Here is a 24,510-nt window from a genome sequence, read left to right on the forward strand (position 1 = left end):
TCGCTGCTCTTCGCGGCGGACCTTTCTGATTGGCGGAATATTCCCTCCGCTACACGATGCAGCTTCCATAACAGGCCAGCAGAGGTCATCATGTTGAGAAAAATGTCGGACAACATGTATGCCTTTTTTATTACCTAGGTTTTATCTCTCTCTCACGCGTGCAAACACCCCCCCCCACCCCACCCCACACACACAGGTTGACATTAATCAGACGTGTCATGATGTTTGGAAACCTACCGACATTTCAATCATTCAGCCCTCATTTACAGCGGCTGTAGCCACGTGACCCGGGAGAGGAAATTGGGTTGTTGGAGTGACGCAGAAGACCTTCATAATTAATGGGCTTCAGGGAAGAAATGTGTAATTGGTTGCATTTCGTGCTCCAATCTCCTGTCTTATTAAAACAAAAACACTAGTCATTCATCAAAACCATGTTCATTACAAGTGTGGGAAATACAAATAGGGTTGGACGGGAGATGTAGGCCTAGTATACTGGCAGGTGTACCCAGATGCCCGTTTATGAAACCACATGTGGATATACTTTATACATATACTAATGTATAAATAGACTTATAATAATTAATATATGCCTATATTGAATAAATACGATCAATTACATACACATAAAGGATAAACAATACTCGAAATAGTGTACAAATTAAGAATAAGGATAAAACCAGATCATATCAAATTAAACTGACCTAGTAAAACATGGGTCTTCTTGTGTACAAGTAGGGCAGTAGGCTATTAATCCAATCGGAGAAGCGACGGTTTAAAAACGTCCCTGTGGTTGAGGTGGCGATTTAGTGAACGTTTACTGCCACCTAGTGGAACATTTACAAATAACGTTATGCGAATGGGTCACAAGTTGATTTATACGTTCACTCTAACAATCAATGGTTTTGTTTTTCTTTGTAGGTTATGGTTCAGTAGCTCCCAATATTCGGTTTTTTTTTGGGCAAGGAGGCTGTTAACTTCAGCGAGTTTTATTACTCAGTATAAAATAAATTGCTGTATGTAGTGGCGCCATCTAGCGAGTTTATAGGATAAACTAGACTAGCCACCATTAGGTTTTACTACTTTATTTGCAAGCAAACACGCGCCACTCTTACAATCAATGCATCGATTTGAAGCCACAGCGCTAGATAACGCAACATGTGATAAGGTTACTGTAACAAATATGACCTTTGCCCTTTCTACAAAATGCAGAAGTCAGTCAACCACAGTAAGTTACACACAGGGTGACACAGCACGACATCTTATACATTCTGAAACTACATTGAGATTTTTCAGAGAGAGAACATGGATATTTGTGTTTTAAAACTCATCATCACTCATCATATTAAAAAATAAACTTAAGGAGAAAAATAACTGTTCCAAATCTTAATTTCATCCATGAATAAACAAATGTAGATGTGTCTTTCTTTGAGAGACAGCTGCTGTCATCATTTTTAAATTAAAAACCAACAAATAAAATGATTATCATGGTAAGGATATCTCTCTTTAGTGGATATCTTTCGATTAACACACACCTCTTTCGCTGAATATATTTCTCTTTAGACAAAGATATCTCTTAAAGTGAGTTATATTTCTCTTTAGCTCTTAAAACACCCAAGTCTGTGTCCCCTTCAGGAATAATAAGATGACCTACACCACACAACACGTTTTGGTGACAAAGAGTCTGTTTGTTTGGAATTAACTCAATCTAACCAAGCCTGCCTAACCCGATGACCGAGAAACCGAAAAAGCCCCTCAGAGAAGAGAAGAAGAGATGAGGAGAAACAGAGGAGGAGGAAAGAGAAGAAGATAAAAATATTAGTTTCAGACACTACAAAGATTAGCAGGAACCAGGGGGAACCAAGGGGGTCAGAGGCACACCCAGCCCAGAGGAGGAGAGGGTAGCTGGGGCGCTAGGGGAGTCCAGCTGGGTCCTGGGTCTCGATGAAGAGCGCTAGTCAAAGTAGTAGTTCTGGATGAAGATAGCTCCCTGTCCTTTGTAGTCTGGGGAGAAGTTGTAGATGAGAGCTTTGTCTTCCTCTGCTGCGCTGGAGAAGTTGTGGAAATTCTTCATTGCTGATGATAGAAGGGTGGAAGGGGATAGAAAGAGAAAGGGAGAGAAGAAGAGGAATAGGATGGAGAGAAAGAAATAGAAGGATGGGAAGAGTTACGAGAGTTGATTTGGAAAACCTTTTCTGATAAACCGAACCGACCAAATCCGTTCTTTATTGCGTCATCTTCCTGAACCTCAGTCGCCTCTCTCCGTCTCTACCTCCCTCCTCCAAACCTCCCTCCATCTCTACCAAGCCCGCTCAACTACCTCCTCCTCCCTCCATCCCTCCCTGCTCCTCACCTTCTGAGATGAAGAAGGAGGCGGTGTAGAAGGAGGCTCTGACAGCGGACCCCAGGTGGACCATGCCCGGCTTGTCCACCCACTCAAAGGGGCTCTTCTCTGGGTGCCACTGCACCGCGTAGAACGGATACCGATAGGCTGGGGCAGGAGACAGGACACACCCATTAGACAGACCAGGACCAATCACATGCCCATCAGACAGACCAGGAAGTACAATGACACTCCCATCAGACAGACCAGGAAGTACAGAGTCAAACAAATTGCATCCTATGTCCTTTCCGAACCACCTTTTCTTGAACTTGGTGGAAAAAGCAAAAGGACAACCGCGGTGCTAATGGAATCTGTCTGCACTTACGCTAGGCTATATGATGGAGGATGTTATAAACATGGGTAAGCCGTTGGATCAGGCTATATAAACTCGGACCACACTGTGAAATCTATAACTCCTGTCCACTCATATTTATCTACATGACTCCCAAATTGTATGATTGTGTGAAAATAATTGTCTGTAATGTTGATCGCTTGTTTTTGTGAACTGTGGATGTAGGGCTGAAATGGGTGTTTTTCACTTATTTTACTGTCGCATAGTGACATTTTAAAAGGTAACCAGATTGCTACACTCAAACATCAAACAGCATAACAAAACGTCCCTAAGTAGTGCACTAATGAACAAGTGAGGGGTTTCAAACATGGCCAGGAAATACAATGAAAGGGCCATTAAAGAAACAGGAACTACATGGCCACAAGACTAACACAAAGTACAAGGACCCATCAAAGTCCAGTAGTGCCAGTGACCGTACATTATAAGTGTAACGTACCTTCCATGGTGGAGATGAAGTCAACCTTGCCGTCCGTGTTGATGGACAGAATCTTGTAGAATCTCTTTAGCTTGGCGTTTCGGCTGAAGTTCTGTTGGAGATTCAGGTTAAACAGTTATTGTAGTGGTCGAAATTAAAAAGGGACATAATGTGAACAAAATTAAACAGTCAAGTTTTGACCGCGGCGATGAGAAAGATAGAAGAGCAGGATAGAAGCCAAGGGGAAAAGAGAAGAAATGAGGGTTGAGAAAGGTATGGGAGGCGCAAAACGAGGAGAGATGGGATGAGAAGAGGAGAAGACAATGTGGTAGGAATGGAGAAGATAGCGAAACAGAATAGGGGAGAAGGATAATGTAGCATAAAAGAGGAGGGAGGAAAGGCCGATAAGAGGAAGGCGAGGAGCAGCAAAGGAGAGGGGGTCACCTGCAGAGACAGACTCCAGCTATGGAAGTTGGACGTGATGTTTTGCTCAGACAGCGACTGCATGACATCTTCTGGAAAAGTATGGAACAGACGACTGGACTTGGCCGCTGTGTGTTCACACCCACCCACCCACACACACACACACACACACACAATGAGAAGGATGAATGAAAACCTTCAGTTACTTAGTTTAGTTGTCCATTACAAGCAACACTTGAGCTGGTAGCCCTTTGATATCTAGAACCATAAACGGTCCAATGCAATATTAATCACTTCTTGAGTGTTAAGTGGGTGGGACATATTGGTTAGAAGCATCCTACTAGTATACATAAACACTGTCTCTTCCCCTCTAAAGCACCATGAGTGACATGACTGTGGGCTAATCACATGCGGCCTCCAGACATGGATCTTCAGGAATTAGCTCTTTAATATTCATCTAGAAGGATCCCTAGTAAAAAGGGATCCCACACTTTACTGTCTGAATGAAAACAATCCAGAGCTCCTTAATGCCCTTGTATAACAAAGTTATATACAGTATATATGAAATGTCGGTATCACAGACCAATTTTTAGTCATCCAGACCATCCATCAAATGTGTTGATAACATTAATGATGTAACAGCAGCACCATGCTGGCTGCTGCGGTTAATCATTTACTTTATGTTTACCTGCTGATTTAGAAGGTGACCGCCTGATTACACCCTACAGATACATGCTGGGAGTGTGGGACGTCACCTAGTAGAGTATGGCCCCAGTTTTGATGATCCAACATTTCTGTACTGCTATTTTACTGATTGGGTCTCAATTTAACCTAGGCAAAACAGCTGGTGTCTGATTTGCATAGTTCCGCCCCCTACACTTTAATGCACCATCAGTGACAAGGCTGTTGGCAAGTCACAGATACCGCTTCCAGACCTAACACTGCAGGAATAAGCTCTTCAATATTTAGCTAGAAGGATTCTAGTAAAAATGGATCCTGCACTATTCAGTTTAAAGGAAACCAAGATGAAATACCTGTGGAAATTCACATCTAGTTCAGAAGCTGATGCTTTATATTTTATTATATGTTTATAAGCTACAGATGCGTGCTGGGAGTGTGTGAGGACACCTAGTAGGGCCTATCCCCAGTTTTACGGATCCAACATTACTGTACAGCTATATCAATAATTTTGTTCCAGTCCAGCTGAAAGATAAAAGTAGCGAGGGTAAATGTACATTTATTTATTGCTAAATATATCAGAGATTAGAAAGAAAATTATGAACAACAGTAGACCTGTGGGGTACACTACGAACCTTGATTAGTGGGTTAGCGAGGTATGTTGCGCTCAAAGCCTGGGTTATCTGGGACACGAAAGTCGCTCTTTTATTTATTCAGTCTTGAATTTCTGTGTGAAATGTGTGGCTTACAATGTCCCAATTCTTATTTCATGTGGAATACTTATTCACTAAAGGTTATGGAATTATAGTACTGTGCTTATTTCAAACTTGAACCCATGTTCTAGATGGGGGTAAACGGAATGATGATGGACAGGCAAGAATTGAACCTCTGCCGCTGGCGTTGGGGTCTTGTAGTAATCCACTACGCCACCGCTGCTACATGTCAGAGGTTTAAAACATATGCTATACATTTCTTACATAGGTGTATTTAAAGTGAATTCCCTAAATGATAGAATAAAGCAGGTTGGACGTTGCTTTTGCATTTTGAAATCATCATCACTTTATGGGGATTAATGACGAACAACTCTGCATTTGGCATAGTTATTTTTTAGACATTATGCAGAATCTTTTCACTTACGAATTTACTCTATCGGCTGTCTTTTGCCAGCATGCCTCCCTAGCCTTATTATGTGCAACTATGTTGCCCTTAGCTGTTATCTGCTTCTTGAACTCCTCATAGGAGTTCATTATGACTACCTGTTCCTCCTTGAGTGAAATAGACTGCTCTTGCTCTATCCATTATGTAAAGATTAATAAAATGACGCGATAAACGCCCCTTTCATGTGAACGCGCAATGAACCTAAAGTGGAAAACCTGAGTTGTGTCTTTAACGATGCAGGTTTACCCAAGAAAGCCTGGGTATGTTCAGCAGGCTTAGTAGTATACCCCACAGGAGATAAGGGTCTACAACATTTCATCAGGTTATTGTCTGATCCCTTTTTACTAGTAATCCATCTAGATAACAATTAAAGCGCTAACTCCTACCATTTGGTGTGTGGAAGTGATATCTGTGACTGGTCCACAGCCATGTCACTCATGGTGCATTAAAGGGGCGGGGCTTCCTTTGCATATCCATGTAAAACTGAACCCATTCATTTGAATATTCCCTAGTGTGGCTGGGTTCTGGTATATATTTGTATATGTTTATGTAGTTACACTGTACCAGTGAGTTATTTCAGTTATTTCAAGCTGTTGTTTGGATTATTTACATTCAAACATAAGCTGTGCTGTAGGAATTAGCTCTTTAATATTTATAAAGAAGGATCCCTACTAAAAAGGATCCCACACTCTAGTGTCTGAATAGAACCACCAGGAGCTCTAGTTTTGCTTAGACAGTGTACTGTGTGATCCCTTTTGACTAGGGATTCTACAAATATGAAGCTATTATATATATATATATATATATATATATATATGCACACACACCCAACTGCACACCCAAACCACACACAACTAACTGAGGGAGAGAAATGTCTGATCTCTATTAAAGGTATAATGTGTAACCTGTAACAATCCCCATTTTCTGGCTGTTTCATATTCAGTTGTAGAGACTTAAACCTTTTGATATGTTCCAGATTAGCAAGTCAAGTCAAGTCCCGCCCTTCCAATGCACCATGAGTGATGTGGCTGTGGACCAGTCACATATATAATTTCCAAACAACACACTGTAGGTAATCTCTCTTTAATATTTATACAGAAGGAACCCCAGTAAAAATTGAACTCACACTTAATTGTCTAAATAATAATGTGAGGATCTCTGTATTCTCTTTTCTTGTTAAATTAACCTGATGGATACATCAGTAAACCACATCTAAAGTATATACTTTTCCAGAACAATGTGAAACAATTTTAATACAATTGATAAAACAGCACCACCACCTAGAGAAACGATAGTTTTTGATTAACATTTAACATGGGCTGGACAGCTAGCTACCCTGGTGAAGCATTTCCATTACGTTTACCATTTGGTTCAGAAGGTGACTACACATGTCGGATGTTTACACACCACTGATGCATGCTGGGAGTGTGTGTGGTCACCTAGTAGAGCAATGCACAAATTTTGCTGATCAAACATTACTGTACTGCTATATTACTGATTTGGTCCCAGTTTCATCTGGTAGAAAATGTGGATAAAAGTATAGTGTCTTTAAACTAACAAAAGTAATTATCTATATACACATAAAACATATCTGAAAGGTTAGGAAGGATTTTCAGAACTTAACCTTCAGGTTTTGTATTTAAAACCACTCAAGGTATTGTTTGAATAAGTTAGTTTACAACATACACATTTGTATTAACATTGCATTTGGAGTCCAAAAGCTCTCTACTCTGCCCAATTAGCACCTAGCTTAATTTATTGTCTTATTGTCTGAAATACTGCATCACACTGTATGTCAGCTGATAAGCATAGTCTCAACCCCCTCTGCGTAACTGCACCATGAGTGACATGGCTGTCCACCCGTCTAAGACACCGCTTCCCGACACCAAGTAGCAGGAAATAGCTCTTTAATATTTATCCAGAAGGATCCCTAGTAAAAAGGGATCCTACACTCTACTGTCTAAAGAAAACTATCCGGCGTTCCACATGTTCTTATCTTAGGCAATATACATTGTTGAAATGTGGTAATTTACTTAGAACTAGGTATAAATCAAGTAAGGTAAGAACTACTAACTTCAGTCACTTCTATGGTTTTTCTATTTTAGTGTGATTACAAAGGGCTAGACACCTAGCTGCCAGGCTATCATTAACTTTACATTTTCTGTCTAGTTTAGAAGGTGATGTTTACATGCTACAGATGCATGCTGGGAGTTTGTGATGACACCTAGCCCCAGTTTTACTGATCCAACATTACTGTACAAGTATACAACTTATTCTGTTCTAGTTTCACCTTGAAGACAAAAGTAGCAAGGGACATTTTGCATTTATTCATCGTAAAATATATCTCATAGTGTTTACCAGGGGCTGGACAGCTAGCTGCCAGCCAATCATTAACTTTACATTTCCCATCTAGTTTAGGTGATGTTGACATGCTTCAGATGCATGCTGGGAGTGTAGGATGACACCTAGTAGGGCCTATCCCCAGTTTTAGTGATCTAACATTACTGTACAGGTAAAAAAAACTTATTTTGTTCTAGTTTCACCTTGAAGACAAAACTAGCAAGGGACATTTTACATTTATCCATCACAAAATATATCTCATAGGTTAGGAAGGACTTCATAGACAACAGAAGACCTGGTAATAAGAATTATACCCATTTATCATGTTGTCCTTCTGGTGATTATATTCTTAGACAGAGTGTTGGATCCCTTTTTCCTATGGATCTTTCTAGATAAATATAAAGAAGTAATTTTAGAGATAAGAGTTAATTCATACAGTGTAATGTCTGGAAGCGACAGATGTGACTGGTCCACAGCCACGTCACTCATGGCGTATTAGAGGGGCGGGGCTTCCTTTTTTCCAAAGTAAATAATGTGTGTCAATGTATAACTGAACATATAAATGTTGTTTATTCCCTAATGTGGCTGGCTTGTGATATAAATAAGTCTGTGTTTGTGTATCTACACTCAACCAGTGAGTTATTTCACAGAAATAAACCTTCAGGTTTTGTATTTAAAACCACTCAAGGTATGTATTAATAACTGACGTTACAACATACACATTTTTACTAACATTACTTTTGGAGTCCAAAAGCTGCTCTCTACTCTGTCCAATTAGCACCTAGCTTAATGTATTATCTGCTGAAGTATTGCATCACACTGTACGGTGTCAGCTGATAAGCATAGTCTCAACCCCCTCTATGTAACTGCACCATGAGTGACATGGCTGTCCACCCGTCTAAGACACCGCTTCCAGACACCAAATGGCAGGAAATAGCTCTTTAATATTTATCCAGAAGGATCCCTAGTAAAAAGGGATCCCACACTCTACTGTCTAAAGAAAACTATCCGGCGTTCCACATGTTCTTATCTTAGGAAACATACATTGTTGAAATGTGGTAATTTACATAGAACTAGGTATAAATCAAGTAAGGTAAGAACTACTACTAACTTCAGTCACTTCTATGGTTTTTCTATTTTAGTGTGATTACAAAGGGCTGGACACCTAGCTGCCAGGCTATCATTAACTTTACATTTTCTGTCTAGTTTAGAAGGTGATGTTTACATGCTACAGATGCATGCTGGGAGTTTGTGATGACACCTAGTAGAGCCCCAGTTTTACTGATCCAACATTACTGTACAAGCATACAACTTATTCTGTTCTAGTTTCACCTTGAAGACAAAAGTAGCAAGGGACATTTTACATTTATTCATCGTAAAATATATCTCATAGTGTTTACCAGGGGCTGGACAGCTAGCTGCCAGCCAATCATTAACTTTATATTTCCCATCTAGTTTAGAAGGTGATGTTGACATGCTTCAGATGCATGCTGGGAGTGTAGGATGACACCTAGTAGGGCCTATCACCAGTTTTACTGATCTAACATTACTGTACAGGTAAAAAAACTTAATTTGTTCTAGTTTCACCTTGAAGACAAAACTAGCAAGGGACATTTTACATTTATCCATCGCAAAATATATCTCATAGGTTAGGAAGGACTTCATAGACAACAGAAGACCTGGTATTAAGAATTATACCCATTTATCAGGTTGTCCTTCTGGTGATTATATTCTTAGACTTCTTAGAGTGTTGGATCCCTTTTTCCTATGGATCTTTCTAGATAAATATAAAGAAGTAATTTTAGAGTTAAGAGTTAATTCCTACAGTGTAATGTCTGGAAGCGACAGATGTGATTGGTCCACAGCCACGTCACTCATGGCGTATTAGAGGGGCGGGGCTTCCTTTTTTCCAAAGTAAATAATGTGTGTCAATGTATAACTGAACATATAAATGTTGTTTATTCCCTAGTGTGGCTGGATTGTGATATAAATAAGTCTGTTTGTGTATCTACACTCAACCAGTGAGTTATTTCACAGAAATAAACCTTCAGGTTTTGTATTTAAAACCACTCAAGGTATGTATTAATAACTGACGTTACAACGTACACATTTTTACTAACATTGCATTTGGAGTCCAAAAGCTGCTCTCTACTCTGTCCAATTAGTACCTAGCTTAATGTATTATCTGCTGAAGTATTGCATCACACTGTATGATGTCAGCTGATAAGCATAGTCTCAACCCCCTCTATGTAACTGCACCATGAGTGACATGGCTGTCCACCCGTCTAAGACACCGCTTCCAGACACCAGATGGCAGGAAATAGCTCTCTAATATTTATCCAGAAGGATCCCTAGTAAAAAGGGATCCCACACTATACTGTTTAAAGAAACCCATCACAAGTTCTGTATTTCTTCAATTCTGAAATATAGCTGCTGGAAATACTATTACATGAATCTATTAAAAAATCAAGTAAGGTACTGATAACTACAACTTCAGTCACTTCTATCGTTTTTCAGACCATCCCTAAACTATATTAAAATGAACAGGAGCACCATTTTGCCTAACAAAATCATTTTGTTGTGTTTACCAGGGGCTGGACAGCTAGCTGCCAGCCAATCATTAACCTTACATTTCCCATATAGTTTAGAAGGTGATGTTGACATGCTTCAGATGCATGCTGGGAGTGTAGGATGTAGTGATGGCAATGCGATACCGAAGCACCGATACTTTGAACCCTTCGCTATGAAGCACTGCTTCGGCGCTTGCTTCATGAAAATAAGCATGTGACATATGACGTCCGAAGCAGAAACTGTTTTGTTTCCTGAATGAACGACCTGACTGGTTCACGATCCAATCCATTCCACGATCCATTCTGACAGGCTGAGTCGTTTTGAATTTGAGCACCGACACGTTATGAGTGCTCTAAACCATGGATAATTTGTGTTATTCAATAACTTTGCTATTGCATTGTTGCTTTTGCGTATTGGATCATTATATCATTCATCTTCATTCAATCTTTGAGGGATTCCCAGCCCCCTGTCATAATTCGACAAGCACAAACAAGGGAGCCCCCTGTCATTCATTTACATCTGAGGTCGGCTTAGCTCAGGAGGTAGAGCAGGTATTCTCAAAATCGGATGGTTGCCAGTTTGATCCCCGGCCTTCATATTGTCGATTGTCATAGTTTTACAAGCACACCCAAGCCAGCAACCTATGCCATATTTTCCCAGCACTCTCCTCAATAAAACAACACACATTCATCAATCTTTATTTGTAAATAATAAATATAACGTGTGTGTGTGTGTGTGTGTGTGTGTGTGTGTGTGTACCACACATCAACTCATTTTCAAAGCAAACATACGTTAAATCCACTGCAACCTTGCACTTCGCCAGCAGAGGTCACTATCACTGAAGCTTCGAGTAACAAACCTATTTCCGAAACAATTGGCTAAACGCTTCAATGCTTCATAAAAAGCTTAATTTGCCATCACTAGTAGGATGACACCTAGTAGGGCCTATCCCCAGTTTTACTGATCCATTACTGTACAGGTAAAACAATTATTTTGTTCTAGTTTCACCTTGAAGACAAAACTAGAAAGGGACATTTTATATTTATCCATTGCAAAATATATTTCATAGGTTAGGAAGGACTTCATAAACAACAGAAGACCTGGTAATAAGATCTATACCCATTTATCAGGTTGTCCGTCTGGTGATTATATTTTTAGACAGTGTAGGATCCCTTTTACTATGGATCCTTCTAGATTAAAAAATAAATAACTAATTTTAGAGTTAAGAGTTCATTCTTACAGCGTAATGTCTGGAAGCGATATATTTGATTGGTCCACAGCCACATCATTCATGGCGTATTAGAGGGGCGGGGCTTCCTTTTTTCCAAAGTAAATAATGTGTATCAATGTACAACTGAACATATAAATGTTGTTTATTCCCTAGTGTGGCTGGCTTGTGATATAAATATGTCTGTGTTTGTATATCTACACTCAACCAGTGAGTTATTTCACAGAACTAAACCTTCAGGTTTTGTATTTAAAACCACTCAAGGTATGTATTAATAACTGACGTTACAACATACACATTTTTACTAACATTTGGAGTCCAAAAGCTGCTCTCTACTCTGTCCAATTAGCACCTAGCTTAATGTATTATCTGCTGAAGTATTGCATCACACTGTATGGTGTCAGCTGATAAGCATAGTCTCAACCCCCTCTATGTAACTGCACCATGAGTGACATGGCTGTCCACCCGTCTAAGACACCACTTCCAGACACCAAACACCAGGAAATAGCTCTTTAATATTTATCTAGAAGGATCCCTAGTAAAAAGGGATCCCACACTATACTGTTTAAAGAAAAAAATCAGGAGTACTACATTTCTTGTTTTATGAAATATAGCTGCTGGAAATGTTGATTACATAAATCTGTTTACAAATCAAGTAAGGTACTGATAACTACAACTTTAGTCACTTCTATTGTTTTTCAGACCATCCCTAAACCATGTTAATAACATTAACAGGAGCACCATCCTGCCTAACAAAATCATTTTGTTGTGTTTACCAGGGGCTGGACAGCTAGCTGCCAGGCTATCATTAACTTTACATTTCCCATCTAGTTTAGAAGGTGATGTTGACATGCTTCAGATGCATGCTGGGAGTGTAGGATGACACCTAGTAGGGCCTATCCCGTTTTACTGATCCATTACCGTACAGGTAAAATTATTTTGTTCTAGTTTTACATTGAAGACAAAACTAACAAGGGACATTTAACATTTATCATCGCAAAATATATTTCATAGGTTAGGAAGGACTTCATAAACAACAGAAGACTTGGTAATAAGATCCCTTAATACTATGGATCCTTTTAGATAAAAATTAAGAAGTAATTTTAGAGTTAAGAGTTAATTCCTACAGTTGAATGTCTGGAAGCGACAGATGTGACTGGTCCACAGCCACGTCACTCATGGCGTATTAGAGGGGTGGGGCTTCCTTTGCGTATCCATGTAAAACTGAACCCATTCATTTGAATATTCCCTAGTGTGGCTGGATTCTGGTATAGATTTGTATTATGTTTATGTAGTTACACTGTACCAGTGAGTTATTTCAGTTATTTCAAGCTGTTTGGATTATTTACATTCAAACATAAGCCGTGCTGTAGGAATTAGCTCTTTAATATTTATCAAGAAGGATCCCTACTAAAAAGGATCCCACACTCTAGTGTCTGAATAGAACCAGGAGCTCTAGTTTTGCTTAGACAGTGTACTGTGTGATCCCTTTTGACTAGGGATTCTACAAATATGAAGCTATTATATATATATATATATATATATATATATGCACACACACACCCAACTACACACCCGAACCACACACAACTAACTGAGGGAGAGAAATGTCAGATCTCTATCAAAGGTATAATGTGTAACCTGTAACAATCCCCATTTTCTGGCTGTTTCATATTCTGTTGTAGAGTTCTCTGTATGCTATTTTCTTACTTAATATACCTGATGTATACATCAGTAAATCACATCTAAAGTCTATAGTTTTCCAGAACATTTTGAAAACATTTTAATACAATTAATGTAACAGCACCACCACCTAGAGTAATAATAGTATTTGATTTTGCTTAACATGGGCTGGACAGCTAGCTACCCTGGTGAAGCATTTCCATTACGTTTACCATTTGGTTCAGAAGGTGACTACACATGTCGGATGTTTACACACCGCTGATGCATGCAAACATTACTGTACTGCTATATTACTGATTTGGTCCCAGTTTCATCTGGTAGAAAATGTGGATAAAAGTTTAGTGTCTTTAAACTAACAAGTAATTATCTATATACACATAAAACATATCTGAAAGGTTAGGAAGGATTTTCAAAACTTAACCTTCAGGTTTTGTATTTAAAACCACTCAAGGTATTGTTTGAGTAAGTTAGTTTACAACATACACATTTGTATTAACATTGCATTTGGAGTCCAAAAGCTCTCTACTCTGCCCAATTAGCACCTAGCTTAATTTATTGTCTGCTGAAATACTGCATCACACTGTACGGTGTCAGCTGATAAGCATAGTCTCAACCCCCTCTGCCTAACTGCACCATGAGTGACATGGCTGTCCACCCGTCTAAGACACCGCTTCCAGACACCAGATGGCAGGAAATAGCTCTTTAATATTTATCTAGAAGGATCCCTAGTAAAAAGGGATCCCACACTATACTGTTTAAAGAAACCTATCATGAGTTCTTTATTTTTTTTTATGAAATATAGCTGCTGGAAATCTTATTAATTACACAAATCTATTAAAAAATCTAGTAAGGTACTGATAACTACAACTTCAGTCACTATCATTTTTCATACCATCCCTAAACCATGTTAATAAAATTAACAGGAGCAACACAAAATCATTTTGTTGTGTTTACCAGGGGCTGGACAGCTAGCTGCCAGCCAATCATTAACTTTACATTTCCCATCTAGTTTAGAAGGTGATGTTGACATGCTTCAGATGCATGCTGGGAGTTTAGGATGACACCTAGTAGGGCCTATCCCCAGTTTTACTGATCCAACATTACTGTACACGTATATAACTTATTCTGTTCTAGTTTCACCTTGAAGACAGAACTAGCAAGGGACATTTTACATTTATCCATCACAAAATATATCTCATAGGTTAGGAAGGACTTCATAGACAACAGAAGACCTGGTAATAAGATCTATACCCATTTATCAGGTTGTCCTTCTGGTGATTATATTTTTAGACAGTGTTGGATCCCTTTTACTATGGATCCTTCTAGATTAAAAAATAAACAACAAATTTTAGAGTTAAGAGTTAATTCCTACAGTGTAATGTAGGAATTAGAATCGATAGACTGGTCCACAGCCATGTCACTCATGGCGTATTAGAGGGGCGGGGCTTCCTTTTTTCCCAAAGTAAGTAATGTGTGTCAATGTACAACTGAACATATAAATGTTGTTTATTCCCCTAGTGTGTGTGTGTGGCTTGTGATATAATTAAGTCTGTGTTTGTGTATCTACACTCTACCAGTGAGTTATTTCACAGAACTAAACCCTTCAGGTTTTGTATTTAAAACCACTCAAGGTATTGTTTGAATAACTTATGTTACAACATACACATTTTTACTAACATTGCATTTGGAGTCCAAAAGCTGCTCTCTACTCTGTCCAATTAGCACCTAGCTTAATTTATTGTCTCCTGAAGTACTGAATCACACTGTATGATGTCAGCTGAAAAGCATAGTCTCAACCCCCTCTACGTAACTGCACCATGAGTGACATGGCTGTCCACCCATCTAAGACACCGCTTCCAGACACCAAATGGCAGGAAATAGCTCTTTAATATTTATCTAGAAGGATCCCTAGTAAAAATGGATCCCACACTATACTGTCTAAAGAAAGCTATCTAGAGTTCCACATGTTCTTGTCTTATGAAATACATTCTGGAAATGTGGTTATTTACATAGATTTTGGTGAAAATCAAGTAAGTTAAGAACTAAAATGACTGTCACTTCTATAGTTTTTCTTACTATCCCTAAAACATGTTTATAACATTAATAATAACAGGGGCACCATCCAGACTAATAATAGTATTTTTGTGTGTTTGCAAAGGGCTGGACAGCTAGCTGCCAGCCTAACATTAACCTCACATTTTCCATTTTGTTTAGAAGGTGATGTTTACATGCTACAGATGCATGCTGGGAGTTTGTAATGATGGTATTTTAAACCACTCAAATTATTGTTTGAATAACTTACGTTACAACATACACAATTTTACTAACATTGCATTTGGATTCCTAAAGCTGCTCTCTACTCTGTGGAATTAGCCCTTAGCCTCATTTATTGTCTGTTGAATAACTGCATCATATTGTCTGACATCAGATGAGTGATGCACCATGAGTGACATGGCTGTCGTCCAGTCAAAGATGCAGCTTCCTCACCGTGGGAATTAGCTCTTTAATATTTATCTAGAAGGATCCATAGTAAAAAAAAAACTGAGTTATAGTTTGGAAGCTTGATACTTTGACCAGTCCACAGCCATGTCACGGTGTCATGGTGCAAATTACAGAGGTGTGATGTGGCATTATGCTGATCAGTCTGGTTTCAGTCTGAAAATAGCAGAAACACCAAGAATGCAGTTCAACAAACATTAAATAACACCTCAACACAGCCTCAACACTACAGGCTCCCTATCATTTTCATTGCTTTTAAGCTATTTTCAAAGTCAGAGAATATCTATTTATTGCAAGTCATTGTTTTGAGTTTATTTTTAGGATAAAATAGTCTTGCTGGATCTCAGACGGGAGATTTGTCAGTTTTTTTTGTAAAAAAAAAATCAATAAATAAGCCAATAAAATTAACATGTTTGAAATGTTCCTGATACAGGATATGGTTTCATTTGGATGAATGATACCTCAGGTAAATGTGACATCAGGTGGAAGTTACCTGTAGTAAAGGTGATGGTTACCTGTAGTTAAAGTGACGGTAACCTGTAGTAAAGGTGAGGGTAGGTGAGAGTAACCTGTAGTTAATGTGAGGGTGAGTGTTACCTGCAGTAAATGTGAGGGTTACGTAACATCACACTACATGCGTCCGTCGACGGAACTCATTGACTTTGCATGGGGCGCTCTCGAAATGCATTGTGGGTCCGTCCGTTCTGTCGGCTCCGTGGCCTGCGTGAAAAGTTTAGAAATGTTCAACTTTTTCGGGCAGTGACGGATCCGTCGGCCAATCACATCGCGGTTACGCAAAGACGCTACTTGGACTCTGTCCAATGAAATCGCCTTTGTTATACAACCCGGGAAAACACGTGGATATGTCAAAAAGCCGGCTGGCAGCGGGGGATTTAAAAATGGAGGAGAAAGCTATCATTGCTGTGGGCAATCGGCCAATTCTGTTTGACCAGTCCCTGTACACGTACAGGGGCAACACTCTCCTTGCAACTACGGGATCCATTTTGCAATAACAACAACAAGCAGGAAGAAGCAGCAAAAAGCCGGCTTTAAGAGGGGAGCGATTTCATTGGCTGCAGGCTGCGTCTACAAAGACTACTCCCCCATAAGTCAGACACACCCTTGGTCATCCGTTGACGGACGCATGTAGTGTGACGCCTTGTGCACACTACCTCCGTCAGGCGACGGATGGGGGCTTTTTGACGTATCCCTGTGTTTTCCCGGGTTGTATTACAAAGGCGATTTCATTGGACAGTGCACTTGTGTATATTTGCATAACGCGATCTTATTGGCTGACGGATCCGTCGCTGCCTGAAAAGTTGAACATTTCTCAACTTTTGACACAGGCCACGGAGCGGACTGACGGACCCACAATGCATTTCGAGGGCGCTCCATGCAAAGTCAATGAGATCAGTCCGTTGACAGAGGTAGTGTGCACAAGGCGTTAATGTAAAGTTACGCCGTGTTCACACTGCAGACATCCGTCGATGGATGACGGAGGGCGTGTCTGACGTATAGTGGAGTAGTCCTTGTATACGTAGCCTGCAGCCAATCAAATCACTTCCTGCTAACAAAGCTGGCTTTTTTCTGCTTCTTCCTGCCTTTTATTGCAAAATGGATCCCGTAGTCGCAAGTGGTGAGTGTTGCTTTGCCTAGCATTTTTAAATCCCCCGCTGCTGGCCGGCTTTTTGACATATCCACGTGTTTTCCCAGGTTGTATCACAAACGTGATTTCATTGGACAGAGTCCAAGTAGCATCACAGTAGTGTATTTGCAAATATTTGCATAACGCAATCTGATTGGCCGACGGATCCGTCTCTGCCTGAAAAGTTGAACATTTCTCATCTTTATGACGCAGACAACGGAGACGGAACAGACGGTCCCACAATGCCTTTCGAGAGCGCCCCAAGCAAAGTCAATGAGATGTGCAGTCTGAACACAGCGTTAACTGTAGTTAACGTGAGGGTAGCTGAGTGTGACCTGTAGTAAAGGTGAGGGTATTAAGGGTAACCTGTAGTAAAGGTGAGGGTAGGTAAGGGTGACCTGTAGTTAAGGCGGGGTAAGGGTTAGTGTAGGCTTTACCTTTGCTCAAAGTCAGCGGTAGGGCTACAGCCTTGGTGTTGGTGAGGGTCAGAAGGTTCTTGTTGGCTGTGAGCACTGACATCTGCTGGAAGCCCTGGCAGGTGCCCCAGATGGGGAAGTGGTCCCCATCATCGTTTGCCTGGAGCAGAAGACATTCAAACCCTTTAAAGCCTCAATGACCCAGCATCGATCTACATCCTATCGTTCTCCTTTCAGGAGTACTATTCTCCACCACTACAGCCTCCAGCCTCCAACGTCTCAGGCTATAAAGAGGTCTCGATGACCTCACTACCATCATCCTTCTCTATCAACGGTCACCCCAACTATCCCTGAATGTGATTAATATAGGTCATTTTGCCCTATTATCTTATCTGTGTGTGTTACCTTATCTGTCGGGCCAGGTTCGCCCCAACAGGGCGAACCTGACACCGACGCGAAGCGGAGGTGTCTTGATTCGCCCTGAAGGGCCGCTTATTACTACTACGGCTACTTGCCAAAACGAAAAAATAACTTCACACGGTGTGTCTTTTTACAATTTTTTTGTTACCAGCATTCGTAGTGTTGATCAGCAGAGAAATAGTCCGGCAAAGACGTTGATGTCGCTTAGCAACCGAATACGCTGGGGTTGATAAGTTACCGGACTACTTGCAGAGTGATACGAAAGACGTGACTTTCCTTGACAGCAGTCATTATATGCTTAGCAACGGTCATTATTGAAAAATAATTCACCACCGTAAGTCAGGAAGGCCCATGCAAGTGAACTGGGCATTCCACAGCATTGAGAAGAGCCGCGTAATAATCCTTGTTAGTATATACTACACATGAACCTCCTGAGATGGCGCAATTTGATTGGTTCGTTATCTGGGGATTTTGGGCAATATCCCATGATTGAGATCTCAACTCGGGATATTGTTTTTGCTTGCGTGACGGTTGTCTCACCGCTAATAAAAACAAATAAATCCCGGCAAAAAGTGTTATCTTGTTTATTTTTGGAGTGTTCACGTGTAGTATATACTAAAACAATTATTCACCTCAGACTCCGAAAAATTGTCAATTATTGTATTTAATATCATTCCCCTGAATAAGTGGTAATAAATTACGATCCCATTGCTCCAGTGGTGTCGTAGGTGTGATAGCTGAAGCATGTGTACTAACGATGGTGTGTGTTCTAACTATAGTAGGTGTTGCATCTATAGCAGGTGTGATAATTGAGGCAAGGTGATAACTGAGTACTTAATATAGTATGTGTATTAATTATAGTAGTAATTTACAATGTCCCTCTGTGTAATCTACCTTCCTCCTGATGCAATCTGGCACTCCACCCCAGACAGCTCAGCTATGAAGGCTACCCTCCTGTGCATTTGCAAGTATTTTAATAAACTGTGATTAGTTATTTATGAGTTCCTGTGAATGTGTGATATGTGAACAATTGCATTGTCCACCCAGCACCACACTACACTACACTAAGTCAAACAATAAGCATGCTGCTGAAGGCAGAGGCAACAGGCTACAGGCAGACTGAACTGTGAGGATCAAACCATGAACCTTTTGGTGTGGGGTTGAACACCAGGGACCCAACACCATCAGATCAATTTGAGATAGATGTCTTTCAAATAAAAAATAAACAGAATTTAGCAGGCACCATCACCAATGATGTGCTCGACTAGCACTGATAATCGACTCACCTCGTCTTTCTGATGCCAAGAGCTTTAATATAATCTAACTGAAGGCGCTTGCACACTACCCTAACAAACACAGACCATTACCAACCAACACCAACATCAGGCCAGTGCACAGAGCCTTTGGTTTTCGGTATTGGATGCTGGTTTTTGTTTCCAAACACTTGGAGTCTGCGTGGGTAAGGGTTGTTATATTCAGTAAACAGAACTCTGTTCTCTGTGCAGTGGCTTTAGAACACGTCTCCTAATGTAACATGAATGGTTACTCTTGGAAGGAGGGGGGGCGGACCTTGAGAGCCAGGCTGTAGAAGATCTTTGAGACCCGACTGAACTGAGAGGTCTCGATGTCCACGTCTCCGCCCGGCAGCAGCAACCTGGGGGGTGGGGGGGCAGCAGAGTGGTAAGGTGGGGTGGTGGAGTAGGTTGGTATCTTTGGTGATTACATCAATTGGGTATATTACATAGGCCAGAGGGATGAGCCCACTGCCACTGGCCCTCCAAGACCTCTACCAGCACAAACTGGTCTCCCATCCAAGCGCAGACCAGGACCAGCCCTGCTTAGCTTCCAGAGAAACCAGTAATACTATGCAGGGTGTTTTTATTTGTTATAAATACCTGTCATATCATATATACAACATATCCAAAATAAGACAGCCCCATCCAACATTCAAAACAACATCCCTACTCCTTGGTAACGTCCCTTAATACAACATTTAACATGCAAAACACCAATACACGTATGCTGGCGTATATGCGTGTGTAGTAGAATGACTATACGGCATTTCAGAATGTTAGTAAACAATAGCCGTAACGACACTTCCGGGTGGCAGAACGAGCGGCTACCACTGACCAGAAGCCATCCAGCCGGCTGTAAACACAAATAATAATAATTAATAATAATAAATAACAAAGACTGTCACACAGTCAACAAAACATTGTTGTTGATCTGAAGTTGAAACGATGACGAAAACTATATTAATATAATATATTATATATATATATATATATGTATTAATGAGACGTCCCGTAGCACCCCGCAAGAAGAAAATTATTAATTCAAGCCATTTACCCTGTTTTTCTCGATCGTGGAAGGGTTTGTTTACTAGTGGTGCCAACGGAGAATGCATCGGCTTTTGCCACCCGGAAGAACATAGTGTGACGTCATGGTGAATTGCCGTATTGTGGAATCAATAGCATTCTTCTTCTGGTGAACTCAAATCTGTCCAATGAGACGATAGCAATAAAGTGGCCACTGCAGCCATTAGCGGGGTTATCTCGAGGTACCGTGTCATGTGGCAGGTATGCTCAAGGTCAGGCTCCCCATCATGAATGGCCATCGCACCTGAACTGGCGCCCCGTGATTTCCGAATTAACATGGAAATTGAGCTTCTTCCCCCATGGCCCTGGGGGCATTCTACTTACCCGTTGATGGAGTTGAAGATCCTCACATACTCCTCTTCCGGTAGGTTTATTCTGGGGAAACGAGAATATCAATATCTTCGAGTCAAAATTCATTTCAACAGCTAATCCACACTGTGTGTGGTTCTTTTTGGAAAGCCTGTCATGCAGCACGATTACTTTATGGATCCCTTAGGATGGAAACATCTGCTGAATGACTACAGGTAGATAGCTCAAGGCTATGTGGGATTTGTTGACTAGCCATCACAGGTGTGTTGGGTCTCTCTCTACATCACCCCCGTAGCCCACAGAGCCCCTCGCTGTAGGGGACGCACATCCAACAAAGAAATGTCAACCTACACGCACACAGACCTGTCGCTCATCTTTCCTGTTCCTTCACATTGTACAAATTCACATATATGTTCATTTGTACGACACATCGTCTTCACACTGACTTGCGGGGAATTCTAGGTATTCATCAACACAGAACCATAAATCCACAGCGGACGCCTGACTCAACAGTATATAGACTTTGGCTTAAAGAAAGTCCTGGCAAACACATACACATGAACACAGGTCGGTAAGGTGTGTAGTGGCCGTCTCAGCCAATAGGAGGGCAGCTTAACACACCTGATGGGCACCACCCTGGCCCCGGCGCTCTCCACGTATTTGACATAGCAGGCGGCGATGTAGGAGTTGCCCCTGGCAAAGAGGTCATCGGGTAGGTTCTCCTGGGCCAGCACACCTGCCCAGGTAGCAATGATGTAATGTTGACACTTGTTGCAGTTACTGGCATGGCTGCTACTCATATTGTGTATAGATGAAGAATTTTGTGAAGTATTTTGTTGATGTCCTTTTACTGTTGTACTTTACGGTAATCGTATCGGTATGGTGGTCCTGAGGGCATTCTTACCCCTACCTGCTGCTTAATGACATGCATCTGAATACACTGTAATCCCGGTACCCATGTCACAGTGGCATTAGCCATAAACGCAATCATAAATAGCATTTGAGTTGACTCATTTTATCTGGGGATATGCTGACTGTAAATGATTGTACTAGTGTCGCTACAGTTCAGGATGTCCCTCTCTGAAATGCTCCTCTCTCTATCCCTCTTTCTAGTCAATTACACACGGAGGAATTATATATAATCAACAAGCCACACTACAATATAGGCCTGTTTGTGCCTGTGTGTCTGTATGTCTATGTGCGTGTTTATCTCACCGATAATAGGCCGGTGGTTTAACGGCTCGGGGTTCCGCGCCTTCACCACGACAGGCGCACCGCAAAGGCAGGCGGCAAGCACCGCGACGACGGCAGCAGCCGGCGAATACATCCAACAAGGTGGCTGAAAACACGGCAGAAAAAACACAACCCTCGCGGATTTACAATTGAAGTACAGCCAAACGACACGCGTGTCTCCGAGCTGGAGGTGTGTGTATCTAGCTCAGTCTTTGCCAAAATCTAAATGGCGAGGTAGGAGCTTTTCTTCTAGTGATCGAGGCGGTGGACGCTGTAGCCGAAAACGTGTGGTTCTCTGTTGATTGGGACGCGGTTTATTACCAGCGCCTCGTCTTCCTGATGATTCTGCCGGTGAGCGTCGGTCACGTGTTTAACCATCAAATGAGTCGCCTACGTTACGTAGAACTGTGACTAGTAGAACCGTTACCAGTAGAACGGGAACCAGTAGAACGTCCCCTTTCTCCGCCGTTGACGCGACGACCGGACCAGCCGCGTCGACCCAACGTCATATATTTGTGTGTAGCCTACGTAGGTTATATGTGGGCCTATAGGCCCTATAGGCATATTTTATGTTACATTTTGTGTAAAGATGCTCGACTTCGATTTAAAAATGGAGGAGAAAGTTATCATTGCTGTGGGCAATCGGCCAATTCTGTTTCATTATATTTTCGTTGTAAACATTAATATGTTATTTTATAGTAGCTTTTATTTGACTGTTTTTTTCTTTCTCGAACAGATAAACAATTTCATTCGGGGTTTATAAACTAGGCCTATGGCTTCTCTGAGTCAGAATATTTGTGTGTTCGTGGTTGGGTGTGTGTGTGTGTGTGTGTGTGTGTGTGTGTGTGTGTGTGTGTGTGTGTGTGTGTGTGTGTGTGTGTGTGTGTGTGTGTGTGTGTGTGTGTGTGTGTGTGTCACAATGTGAATGTCCTATGAATAGCAGCACATATTAACACGCAGAGAGGGAGCGAGAGTGCGTGTGTGTCCTGTACCATTTGTTTAGTCGATTACTTGTCCACTGTGTATGCCTACACATTAAGTTATTGTAATGCATTGCTGACTGTTTGAATGAATCTTGTGTTTTCCTCACATAATATTGTTTTGTTCTTTGGCAATGTAAATGAGCGTGTCCGATGCCATGCTTATTAAGCCCTTTGAATTAGGCTACATTAAAATCGTTTGAGAGAACTTGAGGTGACATAGAGAGAGAGAGAGAGGGAAAGAGAGAGAGAGAGGGGGGGAGCACATGGGGAGGGAGGCAGCAAGAAACAAGGGAGAGAAGGATAGAAAGAGGGGGTTCGAGTTAAAGCGATGATAGCAGCAGTTTCTACTACCGCAGGACTCTTCATGGATCAATAGATTTACTGCAGGGACAGCGTTGTCGTACACTTCCACCGAATCACCACTAGAGTTCGCACAACTCTCACAGACGTACCCTCCATGGGAACGAACCAAATGTGTAAAGCTTACAGTGAATTACGTCACTTTACAGTTTAAGGGTGACTTGGAGTGTGTGTGTGTGTGTGTGTGTGTGTGTGTGTGTGTGTGTGTGTGTGTGTGTGTGTGTGTGTGTGTGTGTGTGTGTGTGTGTGTGTGTGTGTGTGTGTGTGTGTGTGTGTGTGTGTTGAATTGTAGGTGTGTGCGTGGGTATGTGTGTGTATGAGAAGTTCAGATGTAATTTTAATGAATGAGGTCATCACGTAGCGATTTTTGGTTATTTGCAATATAACTTGCTAAGTCTGTCTATATGACATACTGGGTGAAACTTAGTTTCAATGGAGCATTTTTACTAGCACACCCTCTGGGCGTAGTGCCTTATTGGAAACAACTAGCTTATCAGGAACAGTAAAGGTTGAGTGGCTCATGGGCATTGCGACTGCTAGCCTGTTAGCTTATGAGCAATTGGAGGCTAATGCAACCTGTTGTGTTTTTCATCACAAACATAGATTGCACCTATAACACAGAAGCTCACACACACACACACACACACACACACACACACACATACAACTCACATACCCAAGCGCACCAACACACATGGACGCACACTTGCACGCACGTGTGAACACACACACACACAAAACTATATTTATATGTGCACACCATTGAGAGAGAACAGGAGAGAGAGGTGGGGAAGGGAAAGTGAGAGATGGGGAGAGGGAGAGAGAAAAAGAGAGAATTCATTTCTCACTCAGATTGGCTCTACATGTCCAATTGCTTTCTGTGTTCATTAATTCATTAATTCATTGATCAATTAAATTGTAATTGCTGTGGAACGGGCCAGGCCGGCGGTCATCATGGCATGGTACCAGCCGTTCTCTAATCCTCCAGAACTCACAGATGGCCAGATCCTCCCCAGGGGCAGTCACTGTACTTCTTTAT

General features: G+C 41.2%; 1 protein-coding gene and 6 non-coding genes across 7 annotated transcripts; 6 read left to right on the forward strand and 1 right to left on the reverse strand.

The window, feature by feature from the left end:
- Positions 1-1,169: 1,169 nt before the first annotated feature.
- Positions 1,170-22,340, reverse strand: LOC311339316 (gamma-glutamyl hydrolase). Its single transcript, XM_084464698.1, has 9 exons — positions 22,111-22,340; positions 21,517-21,631; positions 20,911-20,961; positions 19,778-19,862; positions 17,810-17,948; positions 3,592-3,698; positions 3,169-3,259; positions 2,351-2,488; positions 1,170-2,073 (listed from the first exon to the last, which is right to left on the reverse strand). Exons 1-9 carry the CDS (start codon positions 22,220-22,222, stop codon positions 1,952-1,954), a joined length of 960 nt encoding a protein of 319 aa, XP_084320824.1. The 5' UTR covers positions 22,223-22,340; the 3' UTR covers positions 1,170-1,951.
- LOC311339500 (U7 small nuclear RNA) lies at positions 4,004-4,059 on the forward strand. The gene has a single exon (XR_014633215.1). It is a non-coding gene; the product is annotated as a U7 small nuclear RNA (small nuclear RNA).
- On the forward strand, positions 7,301-7,356 carry LOC311339501 (U7 small nuclear RNA). Its single transcript, XR_014633216.1, has one exon. It is a non-coding gene; the product is annotated as a U7 small nuclear RNA (small nuclear RNA).
- On the forward strand, positions 8,675-8,730 carry LOC311339515 (U7 small nuclear RNA). The gene has a single exon (XR_014633228.1). It is a non-coding gene; the product is annotated as a U7 small nuclear RNA (small nuclear RNA).
- On the forward strand, positions 12,045-12,100 carry LOC311339511 (U7 small nuclear RNA). Its single transcript, XR_014633224.1, has one exon. It is a non-coding gene; the product is annotated as a U7 small nuclear RNA (small nuclear RNA).
- On the forward strand, positions 13,918-13,973 carry LOC311339514 (U7 small nuclear RNA). Its single transcript, XR_014633227.1, has one exon. It is a non-coding gene; the product is annotated as a U7 small nuclear RNA (small nuclear RNA).
- LOC311339516 (U7 small nuclear RNA) lies at positions 15,101-15,156 on the forward strand. The gene has a single exon (XR_014633229.1). It is a non-coding gene; the product is annotated as a U7 small nuclear RNA (small nuclear RNA).
- Positions 22,341-24,510: the final 2,170 nt, after the last annotated feature.

This window comes from Micromesistius poutassou (genome assembly GCF_964030765.1).
Source record: "Micromesistius poutassou genome assembly, chromosome: 2".
Lineage (NCBI taxonomy): Eukaryota > Metazoa > Chordata > Actinopteri > Gadiformes > Gadidae > Micromesistius > Micromesistius poutassou.